We start from the raw sequence: 15982 nt of genomic DNA, 5'->3' as shown, positions 1-15982 counted from the left end.
CTTTTGTTTTATGACATTGTAGATATTATAAATAGTTACTGAATATTGGTACACAGTGATCCCTACCCCCAAATTTTAATCATATTTGACTTACTGGCTGTTTCTTGGTGCCGTTGATTACCATCTCTGGGTGTCAGAGAAAAGCTGAGGATATGAGAATGATTAAAGAGCTTCTAGAGCCTCAGCTCCAGCTCTTTTCTTTTTGATAGTAGAGCAAAAGTATACTTTTCTATCCATTCAGTCTCTTCAGAGGCCATCCTTGTATCAGTATCTAGCTCAGGACACCTAGAAAAGTGAAATATCTATCTAGTATAGACTCTGTTATTTTTCTAAGGATTGAAAAAGGTCTTCCATTCTAGTTGTATAATACTTGTGTAAGATGAAAATCTCAAACGCCATGTATTATTAAATATAAAATGTAAATATACTCATAGTTTAGTAATGTGGGCCAATGAAAATGCACATTTATATAGTTTTGCTGTTTCATTACTCAAATTTAAAAGGGATTTTTTGTTATTTTTCATCATGTGTAAAATTTTACAGAATAATTTTTTTCTAAAATATCTATTTACTATAGATTAAGTTAGTAAATATTTTAAAACTAAATGAAATTTTGCTATGCTTTTAGTATCAATATCTGTTGGTACTAAATATATATTGTTCAGTCATGTCCAACTCTTTGCAACCCCATGGACTGTAGCGTGCCAGGCTCCTCAGTCCATAGGAATTCTCCAGGCAAAAATACTGGAGTGGGTTGCTGTGCCCTCCTCCAAATATATATATTAAATGCAGTTAGATGTGACTTCCCTTACTGACTTTGACATCATACTAGCTATATCTCATGGCAACTGAAAACTGGAAATGACTTATTTATTACCTTTATTCTGTCTTTTGGTGAGAAATAGATAGCTGTTTACAGATTCCTGAACAAAGAATTGTGAGTGACCCCATAATAGTCTATTATTTCTAAGAGCAGAAATCAGAAGAGTTGCACCTGATAATATAGAATAAGAAGTGGCACCCAAGAGGCTTTCTTTAGGGTATAGATTACTTTCTCTGTGGCTAGACATTGATCAGAGCCATTGATAAATTTCACATTTGGTGTTTTAAGAAATTTGGTTACCAAAACTCTAAATTGACTCTATTGTATAAAAATGTGGGTTTATTTTTTTCCTCATTTCATAGAATTCATTTCATTTTGAAATTTGTTTCAGTCTTTAATTTTCTTTCTCAGCTCTTGGTTCTCTAGGTAAATACTTTTTTCTAATTCAGGTACTTTATAGCTGGTAACATTCATAAATTACTATTTCACCAAAATGTTAAAATAATAGAACAGTAATTATCACTTATGCAGACCCATTTGTGACTAAATTGTTGAAGCTTTCTAAATCCAAGGGAAAATAAGCAAGAGTTACTTCTAATATGAATGAAACATTGAGCTAGTTAACCAGTTCAGTTCAGTCATTCAGTCATGTCTGATTCTTTGCAACCCCATGGCCTGAGCACGCCAATGGTTAATAGTTAACCATTAAACAAAATAGTTAGCCATTAAACAATTCTTGATCAACCCAGTCACTTGAGTCTTCTGTGCTGACCTTCTTTAAAACCATTTAGTTCCAAACGGAAAATGTATGCTTTGTTTACAGATATGTGACCTTCATGAATGGTTATTTAGTAGCAGGAATGCATGATACTAGTTCAGTTTCAGTTCAGTTCAGTCGCTCAGTGGTGTCTGACTCTTTGCGACCCCATGAATTGCAGCACACCAGGCCTCCCTGTCCATCACCAACTCCCGGAGTTCACTCAGACTCATGTCCATCGAGTCAGTGATGCCATCCAGCCACTCATCCTGTCGTCCCCTTCTCCTCCTGCCCCCAATCCCTCCCAGCATCAGAGTCTTTTCCAATGAGTCAACTCTTCGCATGAGGTGGCCAAAGTACTGGAGTTTCAGCTTTAGCATCATTCCTTCCAAAGAACACCCAGGGCTGATCTCCTTGCAGTCCAAGGGACTCTCGAGAGTCTTCTCCAACACCACAGTTCAAAAGCATCAATTCTTCGGCACTCAGCCTTCTTCACAGTCCAACTCTCACATCCATACACGACCACAGGAAAAACCATAGCCTTGATTAGACGAACCTTTGTTGGCAAAGTAATGTCTCTGCTTTTGAATATGCTATCTAGGTTGGTCATAACTTTTGCTTCCAAGGAGTAAGCGTCTTTTAATTTCATGGCTGCAGTCACTATCTGCAGTGATTTTGGAGCCCAGAAAAATAAAGTCTGACACTGTTTCCACTGTTTCCGCATCTATTTGCCATGAAGTGATGGGACCGGATGCCATGATCTTCGTTTTCTGAATGTTGAGCTTTAAACCAACTTTTTCACTCTCCACTTTCACTTTCATCAAGAGGCTTTTTAGTTCCTCTTCACTTTCTGCCATCAGGGTGGTGTCATCTGCATATCTGAGGTTATTGATATTTCTCCCGGCAATCTTGATTCCAGCTTGTGTTTCTTCCAGTCCAGCGTTTCTCATGATGTACTCTGTATAGAAGTTAAATAAGCAGGGTGACAATATACAGCCTTGACGTACTCCTTTTCCTATTTGGAGCCAGTCTGTTGTTCCATGTCCAGTTCTAACTGTTGCTTCCTGGCCTGCATACAGATTTCTCAAGAGGCAGATCAGGTGGTCTGGTATTCCCATCTCTTTCAGAATTTTCCACAGTTTATTGTGATCCACACAGTCAAAGGCTTTGGCATAGTCAATAAAGCAGAAATAGATGTTTTTCTGGAACTCTTCTGCTTTTTCATGATCCAGTGGATGTTGGCAATTTGATCTCTGGTTACTCTGCCTTTTCTAAAACCAGCTTGAACATCAGGAAGTTCACCAATCACATATTGCCGAAGCCTGGCTTGGAGAATTTTGAGCATTACTTTACTAGCGTGTGAGATGAGTGCAATTGTGTGATAGTTTGAGCATTCTTTGGCATTGTCTTTCTTTGGGATTGGAATGAAAACTGACCTTTTCCAGTCCTGTGGCCACTGCTGAGTTTTCCAAATTTGCTGGCATATTGAGTGCAGCACTTGCACAGCATCATCTTTCAGGATTTGGAATAGCTCAACTGGAATTCTATCACCTCCACTAGCTTTGTTCATAGTGATGCTTTCTAAGGCCCACTTGATTTCACATTCCAGGATGTCTGGCTCTAGGTCAGTGATCACACCATTGTGATTATCTGGGTTGTGAAGATGTTTTTTGTAAAGGTCTTCTGTGTATTCTTGCCATCTCTTCTTAATATCTTCTGCTTCTTTTAGGTCCATACCATTTCTGTCCTTTATCAAGCCCATCTTTGCATGAAATGTTCCTTTGGTATCTCTGATTTTCTTGAAGAGATCTCGAGTCTTTCCCATTCTGTTGTTTTCCTCTATTTCTTTGCATTGATCGCTGAGGAAGGCTTTCTTATCTCTTCTTGCTATTGTTTGGAACTCTACATTCAGATGCTTATATCTTTCCTTTTCTCCTTTGCTTTTCACTTCTCTTCTTTTCACAGCTATTTGTAAGGCCTCCCCAGACAGCCATTTTTCTTTTTTGCATTTCTTTTCCATGGGGATGGTCTTGATCCCTGTCTCCTGTACAATGTCACCAACCTCATTCCATAGCTCATCAGGCACTCTATCTATCAGATCTAGTCCCTTAAATCTATTTCTCACTTCCACTGTATAATCATAAGGGATTTGATTTAGGTCATACCTGAATGGTCTAGTGGTTTTCCCTACTTTCTTCAATTTCAGTCTGAATTTGGCAATAAGGAGTTCATGGTCTGAGCCACAGTCAGCTCCTGGTCTTGTTTTTGCTGACTGTATAGAGCTTCTCCATCTTTGACTGCAAAGAATATAATCAATCTGATTTCGGTGTTGACCATCTGGTGATGTCCATGTATAGAGTCTTCTCTTGTGTTGTTGGAAGAGGGTGTTTATTATGACCAGTGCATTTTCTTGGCAAAACTCTATCAGTCTTTGCCCTGCTTCATTCCGTATTCCAAGGCCAAATTTGCCTGTTACTCCAGGTGTTTCTTAACTTCCTACTTTTGCAATTCCAGTCCCCTGTAATGAGAAGGACATCTTTTTTGGGTGTTAGTTCTAAAAGGTCTTGTAGGTCTTCATAGAACCGTTCAACTTCAGCTTCTTCAGCGTTACTGGTTGGGGTATAGACTTGGATTACTGTGATATTGAATGGTTTGCCTTGGAAACGAACAGAGATCATTCTGTCGTTTTTGAGATTGCATCCAAGTACTGCATTTCGGACTGTTTTGTTGACCATGATGGCTACTCCATTTCTTCTGAGGGATTCCTGCCCGCAGTAGTAGATATAATGGTCATCTGAGTTAAATTCACCCATTCCAGTCCATTTCAGTTTGCTTATTCCTAGAATGTCAACATTCACTCTTGCCATCTCTTGTTTGACTACTTCCAATTTGCCTTGATTCATGGACCTGACATTCCAGGTTCCTATGCAATATTGCTCTTTACAGCATCGGACCTTGCTTCTATCACCAGTCACATGCACAGCTGGGTATTCTTTTTTCTTTGGCTCCATTCCTTCATTCTTTCTGGAGTTATTTCTCCACTGATGTCCAGTAGCATATTGGGCACCTACTGACCTGGGGAGTTTCTCTTTCACTGGAGAAGGGAATGGCAAACCACTTCAGTATTCTTGCCTTGAGAACTCCATGAACAGTATGAAAAGGCAAAATGATAGGATACTGAAAGAGAAACTCCCCAGGTCAGTAGGTGCCCAATATGCTACTGCATATCTGAGGTTATTGATATTTCTCCCGGCAATCTTGATTCCAGCTTGTGCTTCTTCCAGCCCAGCGTTTCTCATGATGTACTCTGCATATAAGTTAAATAAGCATATGATTATACAGTGGAAGTGAGAAATAGATTTAAGGGACTAGATCTGATAGATAGAGTGCCTGATAAACTATGGAATGAGGTTCATGACATTGTACAGGAGACAGGGATCAAGACCATCCCCATGGAAAAGAAATGCAAAAAAGAAAAATGGCTGTCTGGGGAGGCCTTACAAATAGCTGTGAAAAGAAGAGAAGTGAAAAGCAAAGGAGAAAAGGAAAGATATAAGCATCTGAATGTAGAGTTCCAAACAATAGCAAGAAGAGATAAGAAAGCCTTCCTCAGCGATCAATGCAAAGAAATAGAGGAAAACAACAGAATGGGAAAGACTCGAGATCTCTTCAAGAAAATCAGAGATACCAAAGGAACATTTCATGCAAAGATGGGCTTGATAAAGGACAGAAATGGTATGGACCTAACAGAAGCAGAAGATGTTAAGAAGAGGTGGCAAGAATACACAGAAGAACTGTACAAAAAACATCTTCACAACCCAGATAATTACGATGATGTGATCACTGACCTAGAGCCAGACATCCTGGAATGTGAAATCAAGTGGGCCTTAGAAAGCATCACTACGAACAAAGCTAGTGGAGGTGATAGAATTCCAGTTGAGCTATTCCAAATCCTGAAAGATGATGCTGTGCAAGTGCTGCACTCAATATGCCAGCAAATTTGGAAAACTCAGCAGTGGCCACAGGACTGGAAAAGGTCAGTTTTCATTCCAATCCCAAAGAAAGACAATGCCAAAGAATGCTCAAACTATCACACAATTGCACTCATCTCACATGCTAGTAAAGTAATGCTCAAAATTCTCCAAGCCAGGCTTCGGCAATATGTGATTGGTGAACTTCCTGATGTTCAAGCTGGTTTTAGAAAAGGCAGAGGAACCAGAGATCAAATTGCCAACATCTGCTGGATCATGGAAAAAGCAGAAGAGTTCCAGAAAAACATCTATTTCTGCTTTATTGACTATGCCAAAGCCTTTGACTGTGTGGATCACAATAAACTGTGGAAAATTCTGAAAGAGATGGGAATACCAGACCACCTGATCTGCCTCTTGAGAAATCTGTATGCAGGCCAGGAAGCAACAGTTAGAACTGGACATGGCACAACAGACTGGTTGAGGATGTAACAAACATGACCCCCATATTTGATAATTAGCTAGAAGGACTCAGCATATTCACAGCTATGATTTACTACAGCAACACAGCAAGTTGGAAACAACTGGTTTCCAAATAGGAAAAGGAGTACGTCAGGGCTGTATATTGTCACCCTGCTTATTTAACTTCTATACAGAGTACATCATGAGAAACGCTGGGCTGAAAGAAGCATGATTACTAAGGGATTGTTAAATGATAAAATACCTTTAAGATGTTATTTATTTGTAGCCGATAAAAATAAAAAAAGATAGTTTTGAAGGATAAAAAATATATAGATCACGTGTTCTTAAGAGATTTAAGTCAATTCAAATCAGAAATCAATTATCTGAGTGGATTTTTTTCATATAGAGATCCCAGTGTCTTTGAATTATCATGGTTGATTTAGTGGTGTTTTGAATTTATTGATGTCTTACTGTATCTTCTTTTTTTTTTTTTGTTAACCAACTTTTGTAGTATTTTCCTTTGTACATCATTTAATCTTATTTTTGGTTTTATAAAATGCTTATCACATTTATCACCAAATATCTTCTATATAAAAGATGTAGTAATAAATTTTGAGTTCCATCTTATAAGACAGGTTTTTTTCCTTAAGATTTATTTATTTATTTTACTTTTTGTCTGTGCTAGGTCTTTGTTGCTGTGCACAAACTTTCTCTAGCTGCCCTGAGCAGGGGCTACTCTTCCTTGAGGTGCTCGGGCTTCTCATTGTGGTGGCTTCTCTTGTTGCAGAGCATGGGCTCTAGGCACATGGACTCAGTAATTGTGACAGACGGGCTCAGTAATTGAGGCTGTACACAGGCTTAGTTGCCTCAGGTATGTGGGATCTTCCTGGACCAGGGATAGAACCTGTGTCCCCGGCATTGGCAGGAGGATTCTTAGTCACTGGACCAGTAGGGAAGTCCCGATAAGTTCCTTTTTATTATTATATATTTAATATATTACCTTAGCCCTTAACCATACCACTGAATTGTTTCCAAATCATTTACGGAGATTCTAATGTGTCATATGGTATATCCCTAGCATTCATTTACTATTTATTAATATTAAATTGAGCAATCTGTGTGCTTGGCATCCACTACAAACATGAGACAGAAAATTCATGCTGTCAGGCAACTCAGAACTGTGTGGGAAAGATATAAAATGACAGTAGGCTATGATGAGTGCAACAGGAGCACAGAGTGAATGATTTAGCTCTGAATTTGTCAAAGGATTTCCAGAATGGATTTTTTTTTTTTTTGGCCAGATAAGGAAGAAAATAACTTTCTGTCAAAGAAAAGAGTATGTATGAACAAAGAGGGATGAGTGTGGCACTGTCTCATTCAGTGAAAAATTCTGTCTTGGAAGCTTTAGTGTGATCTTGCTTTTAAAAAGTTAAGGGGTTTTCTTGCTTTAAGACTATCTTCATATTCTGATTTCTGCTCTGAGATTCAGATATATTGTAGTTATCCTTCCTGTCTAAGACTTAATACTCAGGAGGTTAGAAAGATTATGCAGAAAAGAGTTAACAAAGCAGACCCGAGGCTGCTATCTTTAGAAGGACTGGCTTACAAGGTTGGCCCTTGCCTAGCATCTAGGGAGCTGGCTTGTAAAAAGTTCCCTGCACTAATATGAAGACTGCACTATTGTATGTATGTTTCCCTGTGCATGGACTGAAAAACTGAATACGTGCTTTGCTTCTGGGAGTCTGGAATTTGCTAGCTACTAGGCAGAGAATGCCGACAGGACCAGGCTTCAGTACAAACCCTAAACTCTGAGCCTCAAGTAGGCTTCCCTGGCAGAGACTGCACAAATTGGCTGCATTTCTCCTGCTAGAGAAAAGAGTATTGTGGGAGTATTGCTTCCTGGACTGGGAGGGAGAAGCAAAGGAAGCCTGTGAATGGATTTCTCCAGACTCTCCCTACATCTTTTTACCTTACTGATGATCTGACTGTATCCTTGCTGTGTTGCTGTAGTAAATCATAGCTGTGAATATGCTGAGTCCTTCTAGCTAATTATCAAATATGGGGGTCATGTTTGTTACATCTCTGTTCGAATGAACTAAGTTAATCAGCAGGTAAAGTGAGAAGCAGTTAAATGTTTCTGAGGAAAATGGATATATAATTTATGATATATTTCATAAAATGGAACACTATGCAGCTATTAAGACAGAGTTAACTATGCATTCCAAAAGATGTCCGTGTGTATTAAGGTTTTGGTGTTTGTGTGTGTGTATATGTTTTAAGAATATGTAGAACAAAATATGTGACAGGATCCCATTTCTATAAAAATAAAATCCCTACATGCACACACAGCAACTAGGACCATATGCATCAAACTATTAGTAACTGGCTAACCTCTTGGGATTAAGTTGAAAATTTGTAGTAACCAAGTCATAAATGTATACCACATGGTCCAGCCCACTAACAGTGGTGGTCTCTGACTTGCTGGATACTTAATAAAAACATAGTGTTAGTTTCCAAGGTCTATAATTTTTCTTGGATCTAAGTTCTGTGCGCAAGATCAGCTGTTAGTGCCTTCAAGTCCTTTTGCAAACAGATATTGCTCTACCAACTTTAAAACTGGTAAGCATTAAACAAGAGTTGTTACTGCTGCTGCTGCTAAGTCACTTCAGTTGTGTCCGACTCTGTGTGACCCCATAGACGGCAGCCTACCAGGCCCCACCGGTCCCTGGGATTCTCCAGGCAAGAACACTGGAATGGGTTGCCATTTCCTTCTCCAATGCATGAAAGTGAAAAGTGAAATTGGAGGTTATTCATTGTGAGAGAGCACAGGGCTTGACAAACTGACCCACAGGCCAAATCTAGCCTGCCATCTTTTCATAAATTGTGTTTTATTTTAACAGCCGTCCTGTGGCTGCTTTTATACTACAGTGACAGAATTGAGCACATGTAACAGTGATCTTGTGGCCTACAAGCCTAAAATATTTATTATCTAGCCCTTTATAGAAAGTTTGCCAATCCGTGACATGCACTGATTTTTTGGAGAAAGATAGACCTGGAAATAGACCTGGCTTCAGATCTGAACTTTGCTGCTTACCGGCTTTGTGATTTTAGGAAAATTTAATGTCTTTACTTCTTAGCATCCCTATCTTCAAAGTGGGAATTATAATACCTAACTCACAGGAATGTGAAAATGATATGAGATAACATATGTAAAACATATAAGTGTAACGTATGCTGTGCATAGTGGCTGCTCAGTTAAATGCAGGTACTTTTTATTCTTACCCAAGCATGCTAAAGGTTTTAGGGGGATTAACATGTTGGCATTGTGTAGGATTTTTAGAGTAAATAAAATTTGAAGTTAGGAATCTGGTTAGAAGATGATTTCAGTGGTTTAAACCTGAAGGCAGCACTTGAAAGAATGATATGAACTTAAAAGGTATTATGAAGAAAGAAGCAACAGGTGTAGCTGATTGCATGTGAGAAGAAAGGAAAAGGAGAAACAGGAGTTAAGAGGTGATACTCTGGTTTGGAGCAAGGAAGAATTTCATGCCATAAGCTAATTAGGAGTCTTAGGAGATGGAGTCTATGAAGTGATATGTGTTAATAAGATGTTGAGGACCTGTTCCCATTTTAAAGCAGTGGAAAAGGAGTACTCAGTGAAAGAGTATGTAAGGACTTCATTTCTGTTTCTAGCAAGTGAATATACTGGAATCATATACAATATAGTATATAACTATACAACCATATTGTTCTGTCTAGTGCATTCGGTATAGAAGTAGATTTATATTAGAGCTTTGACATTACTAAAAGGGCTGAAAAGACCTTGTTAAGATTGTTCTACCTGTAAAACACAATGCCTTATTATGTACTTTATATCAGTGTTAGACTTTTCATTGTTGGAAAATGAGATATTCTTTAATAAGAAAATCAAACAACCAAAGATTGCCTTTTGAAGCATTATAAGCCCTTAATCATTGTGTCATGAACTGTTTAAAAATATAATTTTCTGTGCCATCTTATGCTGAACATATCAAGTGTGATTTAACTTGTTCTGAGAGATTCAAGGAAACCATTTGGAATATCTGCTGTAGTGTTCTGTGTTGTGCCGTGTCCTCTAGTGCTCATTCCATTTTATTTGTAAATAGTTTCTAAACTGTTTCATAAGAATGTTTAATCAGTCTAAAATAGTTCAGTCAGAACCTCCCTGGCTGTCCAGTGGTTAAAACTCTGCGCTTCCAATGCGAGGGATATGGGTTCAATCCCTGGTTGGTGAACTAAGATCCCACATGCCATGGCCAAAATAAATAAATAAAAAACAAAATAGCAAAGTCTAGTCTAAAAATAATTATGTTGATCTTCCTCTTTTTTAATGTGGTTTTTTGAAGCAGGACAGCAGACTTATACTCTTATTTGCCTGTAGGTGGACATCATCTGTGGTGATCACTTGTTAGAACGGTATCAAACTCTAAGGGAAATTCGACGTGCAATAGGCGATGCAGCAATGCAGGTAGGTCTACCATATTTATGTCTAATGGGTAAGTTAATTAATGAAAGAAGAGTGTTCTGTGTTATTAGGGTTTTAATAAACATTCTATAATTAAAATTATCTGGACTATAAATAATAAAGCTAATGTTTACTGGATGCTTACTGTGTGTCAGGTACTTTTCTAAATGATTTGTAATGATGAGCTCTCTTACTCATCATAGTTTTATGAGGTAGGTATTCTTTTATCTCCAGTTTTAAAGATAAGGAAAGGTACAGGTAAGGTGGATTTCCCTGGAGCTCAGATGGTGAAGAATCTGCCTGCAATGCAGGAGACCTGGGTTTGATCCCTGGGTGGGGAAGATCCCCTGGAGGAGGGCATGGCAACCCACTCTAGTATTCTTGCCTGGAGAATCCCATGGACAGAGGAGCCTGGTGGGCTGCAGTCCATAGGGTAGCACAGAGTCGGACGTGACTGAAGTAACTGAGCACGCACGCACAGGTAAGGTACAGAAAGGACATGTAACTTAACCACAGTTAATAAGTGTGTGTGGAGAAGGAAATGGCACCCCACTCCAGTACTCTTGCCTGGAAAATCCCATGGACGGAGGAGCCTGGTAGGCTACGGTCCATGGGGTCGCAAAGACTAGGACACGAATGAGCGACTTCACTTTCACTTTTCACTTTCATGCATTGGAGAAGGAAATGGCAACCCACTCCATTGTTCTTGCCTGGAGAATCCCAGGGATGGGGGAGCCTGGTGGGCTGCCATTTATGGGGTCACACAGAGTTGGACACGACTGATGTGACTTAGCAGCAGCAGCAGTAAGTGTGTGAGCCAGGGCTCAAACTCCAGGCAGTTTGATTCTAGAGGCCTTTTTTCTTCTCTGTCTCATACTGCAGTAGAGCTTTGAAGACTGCTGGGCAAATGTATCTGCAAGAACGTGTCTTTAAGAAAAATTTGCGGATACTCATTAGTCTGTAGAGATTTCACATACCACTCCTAGCTCAGTTGGTAAGAAGCCATGGTAACTGTTAGACGATATTTTAAGTAGCCTATAATGTGAGTGGGAAGTATAGTGTGAAATCTAATAAGGATAAATGAAAGCAAGATAAGACCTACAATTTTAATGAAGAGAAAAATCCAATTTCTTTTGGAATTTTGCCCTCTAATTCTGAAATCCATTGGGGAATCTGATAGATGACAAAACTGGTGTATGAAGATTAAGTACCTTGCCCAAGATCAGTTGGTTAGTTAGCGGTGGAATCAAGATTCAACTGTTGAAAAAGTTGAACTTAAAGCTTAGGATCTTAGCGAAAGGATAGCTGAATACTTTTTTGGGTAATTATTTGATTATTCTTACATGTTTTTAGAAATATACTGTACTAATTGTTTATATTTTAGAAACAAATAATTCAAAAGATCTTCATAAAATACAAAAGTAAAATTGTTTCTTAGCTAAGTAAAGCATACTTAGAGGTATAAACAAGACATTTCCTAAGATTTTTATAAAATCAGACTTCAGAAATCTTAGAAAATATTGTCTTTTTTAAAGTTAAGCTTGATTAGAAATGTAAAAAGCTAGGCGTAAAATCCCAAAGTCAATGGAGTAGGTAGAAAGTATGATTTCAATTTAAAGAATATTTATAATTAAAGTCCTCATTGATAACTATGTAAGTGTCATGTAATCTCAGGACCTGTTAGCTAAATGAATAATACATCTCTGCAGTGGGAAAGCTAGGATGTAGCAAGTGAGGGAGAGAGTGGGAGGAGCTCAGATCTGACGGAATAAAACCATGCAGGACTTTATAGGCTGTAGTATGAACTTTGGATTTTAACTGAGTGAGGTGGGAAACTATTGATTGGAGAGATTTGAGCCAAGGACAGAAGAGACATAATCTGACTTGTCTTTTAGAGGATTTACTCTGGTTAGATTGTTTAAGAAGACCATGAATGGAAACATCTAAATATAAAATATAAATAATATTTATATATTCCTTTATATTTATCAGAATATAAACAAAATAAACATAGATATAAATTTGAAATGTAAAGATTATCTCATTTCATAAAGTGTAATTTTATACATGTATTGAAGTTGTTTTGAGATTTTAAACAGCTTGTAATTCTGAAACATAACTATATGCAAAAAATTGACATTCTGTAAAATGTAATTTGTATTCATGTAAATATGTTAATAGGATCCTTCTGTGTGTTAGAATACAAATTCATTTACTTTGATTAGACTAATTAGTCTAGAAGAGATCTGATGATCTGTAGGCCAAACATGGTGTGGGATTGATTGTGCTTTATTTGGCTTATTCTGTGTTTTAAATATTTTTTGAGTTTAAATTCCTTTAGCTAAGCATCTGCTATATGGTTTATCACTGGTCTCAACATACCCTATTTGACTACTTAACTGACTCACATATTCATTTATGGTACTTCTCTGGCTTTTATGGGTATTTGAATTTGTGAACCCCTTTCTAGAATTCTGATGAGTTTTCACTGGAGTTGCCAGTAACAGAAGCCAGATTGCAGTGAGTTGAATAGTGAATGAGCAATGAGGAAGTGGAGCCATGAAAAAGCTTAATAAAGAAGAAAGAAAGGGTGATAGCTAGACCAGAGTTGGAAATGCAAGGCGTGTATGCCACCACTCCCTCTAAATGTTGCTTAAAGTAGGCCCATTGCCCATGGCATACTTTCTCAATGAGTCTTCTTTTTAAGCTAGTTTCTCAGTTCATAGTAAATTACAAATAGCATCTTAAAAAGGTAGGTTGCTTGCTGGGTGCAGCCTTGGTGAGAGCACAAAGAATTAAGACCTCATACCAAGAAAGGAGACATAAAGAGACTCATAAACATGATATCTGGAGTCATTTAGTGTTAAGTTTCCTGACAGCCCCAGAGGACATCACTGTGTTATACAGCACAGTACAGTTACAGTTCATAGTGATGACTCTGGGTAGCAAAGAAAGGGTGAATTGTACTGAACAGTCTTCAAGGAGGAAGTAAAATGTATCATGTATTAAATGGGTAAGAGTTCTGAAGTTTTCTCACTTATTTTAGTTGTAAGCTGCATTTGTATGCGAAATAAATGTTTTATTTCCTAGCAGATCCATGATACTCGATGATAATTGAGTCTTTCTTAGAGAAGCCCAGAGTTGGGTGATATATTAAATAATCTGCAAAATGAGAAGTTTTAGTTCTTTTTGGAGAACTGTTTAGCCATAAACAACCTTGACAAACTGTGGATACTGGTAGTTTCAGGATTTTCTTCTAAGAGTCATTAAAAAGGCACACTAACAGGGAGTGTCTGGTTATGAGGTGAGTAGATGAGCAGGTTTCTTTATCTTGGACTTCCATTCTCTTTAAATCAAGGAATTTCACATTAGTGTTGGGTTATGAAAAATAAACTATCTTTGACTTGATCATATATGTAAGTCGTTTTCAAGTAACTGTAAAACACTTTTATTTTTTTCAGGATGGTCTGCTGGTCCTTCATTATGGACTTGTGGTATCTCCTTTGAAAATTACTTGAAGATTGTAAGACTGTTATGAGTTGAGTGAACAAAATAAGGCGGCTTCTGCAGGATTGCATTCTCACCAAAGATTTCCATGAAACATGTAATTGCTATCATTTTGTGCTGTTTGAGACACAACTTATCTATTTTCAGCACGAAGAATCATAGGAGTCTTATAAATCATAGGATTTTTAAGTATAACTTGTAATGATAGAATGCATCTGTTTAGTCAAAGATCTGTTTAGTAAAAAGTCTCTCTAGTAAGTGACTATATAAAAAGCGTCCATAGCTCAGGGGGAAAATTTTTAAAAGCATTTACTTTTTATGATTTCAGATACTTTGATATAGATTTTGTTTCCTAATCTTTGAGGTAAATCAGTCACTCTTTTTGTCTTCGTTGAGCCATACCCCTTTCAAGTTGGTGATTGGGATTCTGCTCTTTGGAATGGCATCAGTTGGGCAGTCATCCAGTTGGAAAAGAAGTATGCTTTTGAACTGAAAATTTAAAACCAGACTTTGTTAAATTACAGAATGTACTTCTCAGACAAAGACCAAAACTATGGGCCACTTTTGTATGTTGCCGCATTATTTTGAACTTATGTCTTTTTTTTTTAAACCAGCAACACTACTAAAGAGATATTATCCACTTCTAAAAGGGATGAATTATATTTTTGTGTGTGAGAGGATACTGTCCCCTGTAGGGTTTAGGTCTTCAGTATATTAAAGGCACCTTTAACATATCTTACAACAAGGGGTGCCTCTTTGCAACATTTTTTTGAATATTAGTTGGATTAACATTAATTTTGAGTACACAGTGTGATTGTCAGTACCTTGTAATGATATTGCTTTTGAAAGTAATTTAAAAATTTGAATTTAAGGTTTACAGAATACTTGTTCATTGTTTCCTCAGTAAGTCAGTTTAATGTTCATTTTCCCATTTTGTTGCAGGGATAAAGAATACGGGTGTTTGAGGGCTCACTCACTTGCATGCAAAAATTTCCATTTTAAAGATTATTTTGCTTAAAATTAGCATTGTAATACTTTAAAAGAAATATTTTGTAAACCTTATTTCACTGCAAAATTTCCAAGTCTGCATAAAAACAATTATAATTGGAGAAAGATTGGTAATTGTTTTATAAAGAATTTATGAATTCTGTATAAATTTCTTCTAACATTTAATACAATTTTTTAATAAAAATTTATTTTAACCTATTTTGAAATGCTTGTGTTTATTGAGGATTTTTAAAAATAACTAAAACTCTTTAAGGAACAGGACATCCAAAGCAAAGTTAAACTGTGCCATCAAATAAATATTTTATAAACATCTTTACCTTCCCTGGTTATACCAGATGCCTTTATTTGACAGCGGACAAAGTAACAGCTATGGAGTTCACTGCCTCGTAAATGTCTCTTGCACAAATTACTTACTATTTTTGTTCTTGTCCCATGTTAACATCTGTGTTGGGGATCTCCAAGACCTCTCTCAAGTTTAATAGTTCACAAGAAGGACTCATGGGACCCAAAAAGTTATTATGCTCTTGGTTATAGTTTATTACTATGAAAGGATACAGATTAAAATGAGCAACAGGAAAAGATGTATAGGGTAGAGTCCAGGAGAAACTAGGCACAAGCTTCCATTTGTCCTCTTCCATTGGCAATGCAAGGAGAGTGTTTAATTTTCCCAACATGATATGTGAAGTGTTGCCAACCAGGGAAGCTCACCTGAGCCCTAGAGTCCAGAGTTTTTACTGGAATTCAGTCACATAGGCATGCAGCCTTGATACCCCAGCACCTTCCCAGTAGACAACCTGATATAGCATGTCCCAGGTATATAAAAATAGGCATTCACCATAAATCACATTGTCAGCATAAACTATCTGGTGTGACCAAGTTCTCAGGCATACTAAGGTTATTCCAAGGGCTCAGAAATTACGATTTATAGTAACATGGGAAGACACTTATTTTTT

At 37.5% G+C, this 15982-nt stretch overlaps 1 protein-coding gene across 1 annotated transcript in view; it reads left to right on the top strand.

The window, feature by feature from the left end:
- The window catches only part of PCGF6 (polycomb group ring finger 6), a 32230-nt gene extending 17003 nt beyond the window's left edge, over positions 1–15227 (top strand). The window contains exons 9-10 of the mRNA XM_006067756.4: positions 10431–10517; positions 13976–15227. Coding sequence (XP_006067818.1) covers positions 10431–10517; positions 13976–14032 — 144 coding nt within the window. The 3' untranslated portion in view covers positions 14033–15227. The remainder of the gene's footprint in view (positions 1–10430; positions 10518–13975) is intronic.
- Positions 15228–15982: the final 755 nt, after the last annotated feature.

This window comes from Bubalus bubalis, chromosome 23 (assembly GCF_019923935.1).
Source record: "Bubalus bubalis isolate 160015118507 breed Murrah chromosome 23, NDDB_SH_1, whole genome shotgun sequence".
Lineage (NCBI taxonomy): Eukaryota > Metazoa > Chordata > Mammalia > Artiodactyla > Bovidae > Bubalus > Bubalus bubalis.
Note: the sequence above shows the minus strand (reverse complement) of the source record. Positions and strands in the feature narration are given on the sequence as shown.